At 40.6% G+C, this 8,846-nt stretch overlaps 2 protein-coding genes across 2 annotated transcripts; one reads left to right on the top strand and one right to left on the bottom strand.

Moving 5' to 3' along the window:
• LOC5570679 (pathogenesis-related protein PRB1-3) lies at positions 1–744 on the top strand. The gene is made up of 2 exons (XM_001659223.2): positions 1–100; positions 157–744. The coding sequence occupies exons 1-2, from the start codon at positions 93–95 to the stop codon at positions 428–430; spliced, it is 282 nt and encodes a 93-aa protein (XP_001659273.2). The 5' UTR covers positions 1–92; the 3' UTR covers positions 431–744.
• Positions 745–6,556: 5,812 nt separating this feature from the next.
• On the bottom strand, positions 6,557–8,476 carry LOC5570678 (Golgi-associated plant pathogenesis-related protein 1). Its single transcript, XM_001659222.2, has 4 exons — positions 8,204–8,476; positions 7,856–8,141; positions 6,805–7,043; positions 6,557–6,739 (listed from the first exon to the last, which is right to left on the bottom strand). The coding sequence occupies exons 1-4, from the start codon at positions 8,257–8,259 to the stop codon at positions 6,658–6,660; spliced, it is 663 nt and encodes a 220-aa protein (XP_001659272.1). The 5' UTR covers positions 8,260–8,476; the 3' UTR covers positions 6,557–6,657.
• Between the last annotated feature and the right edge of the window lie 370 nt (positions 8,477–8,846).

Genomic DNA, 8,846 nt, shown 5'->3' with positions numbered 1-8,846 from the left:
TTTCCATTTAAATGTAAATGGATGGCTCTGGTAACGAATCAGTTGCATTTTTACTTGTATGAAAGTCACATCGCCAATCTTTGAACAGAAACATGGCAGAGTAAGAGCATGGTTGTAAAACTTTTCAATGAATTGCGTCTAATGTTATCTATTCAGTCAATTCAAGCAGGAAGTCCTTGCCGAACACAACCGAATTCGCGTCCAGCACTCTGCCAAACCTCTAGTGTTAGATGAATCCATGTGTCTGTATGCCCAATCCTGGGCCAATCAACTGGCTAGTAGAAATACGCTTCAGCATCGCACCGAGAACGAATACGGTGAAAATCTGTACGTCCAGTTCGGGAGAACGCAATGTTCCGGTGAGGATGCCGTTCAGAGCTGGTACAAGGAGCTCAAGGACTACACTTTGGTGAACCGGATCCGGGCGTGATGTTTTCTAGGGTCGGACACTTTACGCAGGTCGTTTGGAAGAGCTCGAAATGTTTGGGAGTGGGAATGGCCACCGCCAGTGGGGGTAAAGGAGTCTTTGTGGTGTGCAACTACGATCCACCAGGCAATTTTAAGAACCGTTATGCGGATAATGTTGCGGAAAAAAGTGCCAACAAGTGATTGATAGTAAATTATTGGAAAACAAGACTTTATTCAAATGTGTAATAAATACATAGATCTGTTGTATCGAAAATGTAGTTTGAAAATCAGAAAAAATAGAAGGATTTATGAATTCTTTTGTTCAGCCACTTTAAAGATTTATGTCGTTTTCTCCTAATGAGACCCACATTTTAACGCCATTCGAAGTCCTAACAGTAACTTTACAATATTTGCTAGCTACCATCATGGAAACATTTCCCAAATTTGAGTTTTTTATGGGTTTAAATCGTGTAGAAAAGTTGGTTGAAAAATGGGGGTGGTTCAAAATGACCAAATGGATGGGGTAGAATGCCATTTAGTATGGAGAACTAGTTGTTAGCAACCAAGTTTCTCCATGAGTTTGCTCTGTGGTATGGAAACGCTTATTCCTTCATGAATTAATCATCGGGAAACCTTAATATTTGGGCAAAAAGTGAAAAATGTTGAATTTCACCGGAAAATTAAGGAAAAATCTATGAGTTTATATTTTAACATCGTTTGGCAAAGCTTAGCTTAGCTTAGACTGACTACACATATCAATGGTTGCTATTCCGTGATTGACCGAAGTCAGTGAAAATGCACAAAGAATCAACTAGAAGTTCAGCTGGGATTGGCCATAATCTTCTTCAGTGTGCATAATTCAGTGCCTCTATTTATACAGGGTCAATAACGGCGCCGGCCACGTCCTTGCAGTCACGTGGGATTGAGGGAAGGAATGTTAGTGTGTAACCTTTGCTATTTGGAGATCGTGTTTGCCTCTGCATCTCCACAAAGGTTACTGGGAGGGATGTTTGTTAATGGGGAGGATCGTTGGGTCAAAGGATTCACTTTGATAAGCGATTAGACCATGATAAACAATGATTTGTGAGATATATACATGCTTATACGTAAATATAATTGTTCATATAATTTCTATGTAGAGGAAAATTATGCCGACACTTGAGGTGACGAACCATTCAAAGTTTGTTGAACAAATACCTAAATGTAACATTCCTACAGCTGTCAGTACGAAAGCATGTGTTATTATATTTTACTCATTTGAAAAGAAACAAAAGACTCAATTGGTTGAGACATCATAGAACACTCTTATTCTTATGCCGACACTTACAGTGGCGAACCATCCAAAGTTTGTTGAATAAAGTGAACCTTTCGCAAGTCTACACTTGTAGTGTCGAACCATTCAAAGTTTTTTTAATTACAAAAATAAAGGTATATAAGGGGTGTTCTGAAGAAAAAAAAATGTTAAACATAAATAAATCATGAATCAGAGTTTGTGTCGACACTCGTTTGCTCGGCTAGCACTCAGAAAAAAAAAAAAAATAGGCGCGTGACCCGAAAAAAAACACGGACGACAGCTCGGGCTTTCTTCACTGCCCAGGAGCAAGCGTCAAGGACGTCGAAAGATCAAAAAGAACGAACAGATCGCGGCACTTTTTAACTTACTCCAACCGAACTCCCCGATCACACCACTTTTTCACTTACGAGATCGACGCGCGACATGTTTGATCCTGCCCTCGTCGCTCGCTCCGGCAAAACAAGCGTCAAGGTCGAAAGATCAAACAGAACTCATATTTTAACATCGTTTGGCAAAGAATACAAAATGAAACGATCTAGGAATGATTTAATGAGGTGACCCATTTTACCCCATCAGTGCGTCTTGGACCATGTTCCCCTACATGCTAGCTGGTGGGGCCGAGCACGACAGGGCTCGTCTAGGTAGCAGTGATGGGGATACGTTCGAGCAGGCTTGGGAACTCTGACCACTATTTACCACAATTCATCGATTCTGCCAGTCAACCAAAACACAAAGCAGCAGCAGCATCATACCATCAGGCGTCTCCACTATTTGTCTCTCCACTATGATCGTTTTCGGACAGCCATCTCGAGGTGAATGATTGAAAAAAATGTTAAATAATGCAATCGCTAATATTTCGCTTGTGTTTTCAACTAATTAAAATCTATCAGCGCTAATAGCAAGAGCACAATCATTCCGTTGTATGTATCGTTCAATGTAAGTTCAATTTCATGCTGCCTTTATCGAGCAAAAATGCAAAACCCCGAGAACCGGAAAAAGTATGTCACCACTGTGCTCGAGTCATTTCGCATTCGGGTTTGAAAAAACGTTGAGAAGAAGAAGATTACAGTTTTGAAGAGCCGTGACATATTTTTGTTTTGAACGGTCATGGTTTGCTTTGGATTTTGATGGTCGTGTGGAAAAATGTGAATGTCGAGGAGGTAAATGTTTGCTACAGTACATTTCCCATCCCTGCGTTCGAGGTGATCGACGAGCAGTGATGCATTTTTAACTGAACGCGAGACAAAAGTGAACTGAACGCGTTCTTATTTTTCACGAGAACTTAGTAAGCATTGAACTCTTGTGCAAGATTCTGCACCTGCTCATGAACAGCCCGTTCATTTCGAAATGCTCAATGAAGGTGAAACCAGAAAAAAACTACATCAGAACATATTGAATTCATATCCATACAAATATATGGAACCAAGATTGTTTCCAAACATCGTTGCAAAACTTCCGCATTGACACATGTCGTGTATCTGCCATAACGACAGATTTCATCTCACGTTCAATTTTCAGCTCGCACGGTTAAAATTTTTGAACTGCTCAGTGTTCAAGCCTACTTGATCCCTCGTTCAAAGGTTTGAACTGGAACGCAAACTGAACGCGTTCAAATGCAACACTGTCGACGAGTTCGTCTACCTTGGATCCTTGCTGATGGCTGACAATAACGTTAGCCGTGAAATACGGAGGCGCATCATCAGTGGAAGTCGGGCCTGCTATGGCCTCCACAAAAAGCAGCGGTCAAAAAAGATTCACACCCGCACCAAATGTACCATGTACGAAACGCTCATAAGACCGGTAGTTTTCTACGGGCATGAAACGTGGACGATGATTGAGGAAGACTTGCAAGCACTTGGAGTCTTCGAACGTCGGGTGCTTAGGATGGATGGTGTGCAGATAAACGTTGTGTGGTGGCGAATGATGAACCACGAGCTCGCCAAACTCTACGGCGAACCCAGTATCCAGAAGGTGGCCAAGCTGGAAAGATACGATGGGCAGGACATGTTGCAAGAATGCCGGACAGCAACCCTGGAAAGATGGTGTTCGCTTCGGATCCGGTTGGTACAAGAAGGCGTGGAGCTCAGCGGGCGGATCAAGTGCGTACAGATTTGACGAGCGTGGAGCAGAACCGAGGATGAAGAGATGCGTCCACGAAACGAGTATTGTGGCGTGAAATTGATTTTAGTCCTCACACGGAGCCTGAGTTCGCCGAAGTACCGCCGGAAGCACTCCGTGGCCATTGCCTTACCTCGTTAGCCTAGAGTTGTCACCTAGTTGGCGCATGAAGGCGGCCATTTTGTGAACGGCCTGAAGTTAAGGAGCCGAAGCGCAAAGTGAAGGCGAGGAGTGCCACACGGGTAGACATCAGAATCCAAAAACAAGATTATGACTCATGATATCATGATTCCAGCGTGTTTTCGTCTTATGAAAATACACCATGATTTGGACTCATGATATCATGAGTCAGATTGCCGTAACGCAACAAACGCGTTAGGTTTTTGTAGCTGATTGCTCGGAATCATGATTCATATGCCAAAAATGCTGAGTCGCGCATCCGTTTATGATCGACAAAATAAAAAAAAAGTTAAAAATAGCATGCATTGAGATTCAAGCCAAGAACCTTCTGATTGTGAGCCACGTACTCTACCACTTAACCGCTTCGTCATATTGAATTAAGAGTGATGGATACGAATATGATGAAGCAAAGTGCGCCGCTTAGTGTTTTCACACTGGATGTTACGCTTATGAGGAATCATGATTATGACTCCAGGAACCATGATTTGTGATCCTGATATTATGACCTAACCAATTTATGAATTTCATGATTTGTAAATCATGGTGTGGGGATCAGATTTTTATCCGTGCAGCTGGCCGTTCAAGGTCCAAGCTGCCTGACAAGGTCGTGGAGAGGAAGCTAAAGTATTGTGCGGAGGAGTAGAGAGCGCGTCAGCAGTCTAGCCGGAGTGTCGATAATTAGAGGAGGAAGCAATAGTAAAGTAACGGGTCAAGAAGAAGGAGCCCGCCGATAGTTTAAGGAGAAGAAGAAGACAAATGAGGTAGGAGATAGCCTTCAAGAAAGTGGGAGGAATAAAGGTACCTGTTTGTGCGAAGATTGGAATAAAGTGTGTCATGATGATCAAGCGCGTACGCCGATCCTAGGGCAATTGAAGAGAGGAGAGTCTCCCCAGTGCTGCGCAGGGATCGCCCCATTAGTTACAAGGATCAGCATCACAATATTTTAGCGTGCGTGCAATGCATTTATAGAATAATATTGCGAATTATCAAATAAATATGACTTTCGAATGTATACCTTACTAAACCCACTATGCTTTCCATAACAACTGTAGAAATTCAGAGGTGTATTCGGTCTCTAGTATAAATGGTTGTCCAACACTCCTTTCCTTCTCTAATGACCGTATGGTCGTCGCCGATGCCGTAACTAAGCTCTCGTTTTGTGCACATTGAAAATCCTGTTCATTGCTCAATTTCATACTCATGCTCGAACTGATTTGATTCCCACTACGATTTGAGTAAAAGTTAGTAGCGTGTATGCACACAAACGTGAATTCGCCAAAATGTATGCAATCACTGATGTTAAACGAAGCATTTGAAATATTCTACTTTTCATCAACGTGCATTCATAAGAGAAATGCTCTCAAGGCTATCACCAATAAAATTTGCCGAAGTTCGGCGTCAGAATTTTAACTAGGCCGACAAAGGCAATTATTATGCGTTGACGAAGCACTAACTTAAATTTCAACGCCGAGCTTCTAATTGCCACTCGGAATGTCAATATTACTAACTACCTCTACAACGGTTTCATGTAGAAATCCTGATTCTGATTGAATAAATTTTTCCAATTATGCAAACAGAGAAACAATGAAAATAAAACTATTGGTTGAGCTTTACCAATAACCATTCTATGCTATGTTAATCGACTACTAATGTTACTTGTACAGTTAACTCTCCCTTACTCGATATTGAAGGGACCATCGAGTTAGGGAGGTATTGAGACACAGAACACATATTTTTCAAATTTTAAACTTTTCATTATTTTGACAAAATACATTCAGAATAGTTATTTTCACGTGAAAAACAATACAATTTTACCACATTTACCTTTGTGACACCTTTTTACCGATTAGCAAAAATTTAAAATTTTAGCACCCAAAAATTGGCAGTAAACTTTAATTTTACTATCAATTTAATCATTATAATCAAATTCTTGAAATTTATTAACGTTTGGAGGACATTTGGAACTTTTCATGAAAATATCGAGTTAGAGAGGTAAACTTACTTGGGAAACTGAAACAGATAGCATCGAGTTAGGGAACATCGAGTTAGAGAGGTATCGACTTACAGAGGTATCAAAGCATGCTAGATTGAAGGGACCGCGCATTCCATCGAGTTAGGGGAAATATCGAGATACAGAATATCGAGTAAGGGAGAGATGACTGTATAATCAAATAACAATATCGAACAGTGCACATTCAGTGCACGAACAGTTTTTGTTTGGAAAAATCTACTTGAACCTTAGTCGGGGGTGAGAATGGTTCGAAAACTCATATGGGGATGGTACACAAATTATGTCACGCTAAATAGTGTGTAAATTTCATTTTTTTTTTTTTTTTGTTTTTCAAAGACCCATCATTACCCCATTCAAGGAGTCAAAGGGACAATTGAAATTGTACATCAATATTGCAAAAATTGGATAAGATTCAAAATATGTTTTGACCCATTGTCACCCCCATCGACGATAGCTGAAGAATACGACTATTCGAATCTGCCTTAAATTTTCTTCTAGTTGTAATAAAGAAAAAGGATGATCTATCACAATAAAATTACCAGGAATAAAATAGAGAGAAGCAACTTTATTTAAAGACAATAAAATTCTAGAATTCAAAATATATCTCAAACAGCATAAAATAATTGTACATATTCTACGTTATTCACTAACTTCGAGTTACATTTGCAGGATACTGTCCGCCAAAGTTTCCAGGTGGATCATAATTGCAAACAACATAAATGTTGTTCCTGAAAAATACATTTTACCATCATTATATGCCATTCAATAAAAAGTTAATAGTTCATCAACTCACCCGTTCTTGGCAATTCCCACTCCCAAATGTTTCGAGTTCTTCCAAACCACCTGAGTAAAGTGGCCCACTTGGCCGAAATTGCGTGGATTGGACTCCCCGAAGCGGTAGTCCTTGATTTCGCTGTACCAGGATTGAACCACCTCAGCGCCAGTCACTCCCGTCTTTCCGAAGCACGCATAAATGTTTTCCCCATAACGGTTATTCGACCGATGTTGCATCACGTTTCGACTGGCAATATTCTGTTAAACGAGAAACAAATCACACTCAATTAAAAATCCTCGATAACAAAGGCTTGGCTCATAATTGATAAATTTCGACGTTTTACAAGAAAAAAAATCACACTTAATTAAAAATCCTTGATAACAAATACGTTACTCATAATTGATAAATTGCGACGTTTTTTTTACATAAATTCCATCCTTATCGCTTTTCGGCTCGACAAGCAATGAGTAACTCGGGTGATATACCGTTTAACACATATGTGCAGAAATTGCATATTAAGGTGGCCCATTTTTATACGACAAAAATCTTACGTTATATCCCAAGATTGTTAAGCCCCTTGAAGCTACTGTGAAAGTGCGTAATCCGTTAATTCTAAGGGGGGCTGAACAAGCTTGAAGATTATATGGAGAAAATCAGCCGAATATGTGAAAAAACGATTCCACTTACATTTTCGACCTTAGATGGCACTGTAGTCGATGAGTTTTTTTTTTATTTGAAAATTTTCCAATCAATATAGAAAAGACTACAACAAACCGAAAGTCTTTTTGTTAAAATAAAACAGTCAAACTTAGAGAAACTGAAAACAATGATTGCAAATGTAACTGGAATCGTTTTTCCCATATATTCGGTAGATTTTCTCCATACAAACTTCAAGCTCGTGTGTCCCCCCATTAGAATTGACGAAATCCGCTAAAACTTTCACAGTAACTTCTGGGGGTCCAATGAACAAAACTGACGGGTATAATTTAAGGTTTTCGAAGTTTGCTCATTATGGGCCACCCTGTTTTCATATGCAGAATGGTGGATTCTATTGTGAAAGGTCACTTACATTGGCCCATTCCTGTGCGTATCGGCTGATGGCCGGATCAAGCGCGAGAGGTGATGCCGAGTGCTTCGCACGTAGCCGATTGTGTTCATCCAAAACGGCTTCATCGAAGGGCGTTGGACTGGAACTGCTGCTTTGGTTGGTTTCGCAACCCTTACTGAGAATTGCTTCCGTTGCCGACGTCGGTTGGACAATTTGTTGGACCACCGTTTGCTGCTGCCGCTGAGGAACTTGAACCCATCCCGAACTGCTGAAGGAGGACTGATGGGTAACGGTAGAAAACTGCTGTCTGGAAGATACGTCAGTATTAGATCATTTGCCCTCGATCTTAATTAGTTCAAAGGACACTACTCGCATGAACTGCCTCCAGAGCTCGTATAGTATGTAACTTTCCTCGTGTACGACATCACTCACTACTTAGTCTCCGACGGATGAGCAGTGGTAAATGTTTTCGTTATTGAAACGAATAAATTAATCAACTCGGCAAAGTGACTGACGACTGGCAATAAATACGCGGACTGAGAGAGCGAGACTGGACGGAGCGCGCAAATTTCGAACGCCGAACCACGATAAGTTCGTTCTTGTCAAGTGTCGTATGAAGACTGGAGAGCTAATGCAGCCGATAAGTGTGTTTATACACAATTTTCGCTGACAAAGTTACATTCCTGATTAACTGATAAGAAGTAAATTACAATCTGTCCAGGAATCGATGAATGGCGTATGCATACATAAATTTCGCGAATCTTATCTCCGGCGCGATTTTATTTAGTATTTAAGGGGACATATACTTCCGGACCGAAGGTTCCGATACTCTACTGGAATCCCCCTTTCAAACAGCCGTTTACGGTAACATTAAATGACTTCCTAAGAATATTCCTTCGTCGGTAATTGACTTCAACTGTTTCGAAAAATGACTCTCGATAAAAACAAGCAATAGGTATTAGATACGAATCGTTTCATTTGACAGAAAAAAAGTACTAAACAGAATAAAAAT

The sequence above is a fragment of the Aedes aegypti genome, chromosome 2 (assembly GCF_002204515.2).
Source record: "Aedes aegypti strain LVP_AGWG chromosome 2, AaegL5.0 Primary Assembly, whole genome shotgun sequence".
Lineage (NCBI taxonomy): Eukaryota > Metazoa > Arthropoda > Insecta > Diptera > Culicidae > Aedes > Aedes aegypti.
This window is presented reverse-complemented; position numbering and strand designations above follow the sequence as displayed.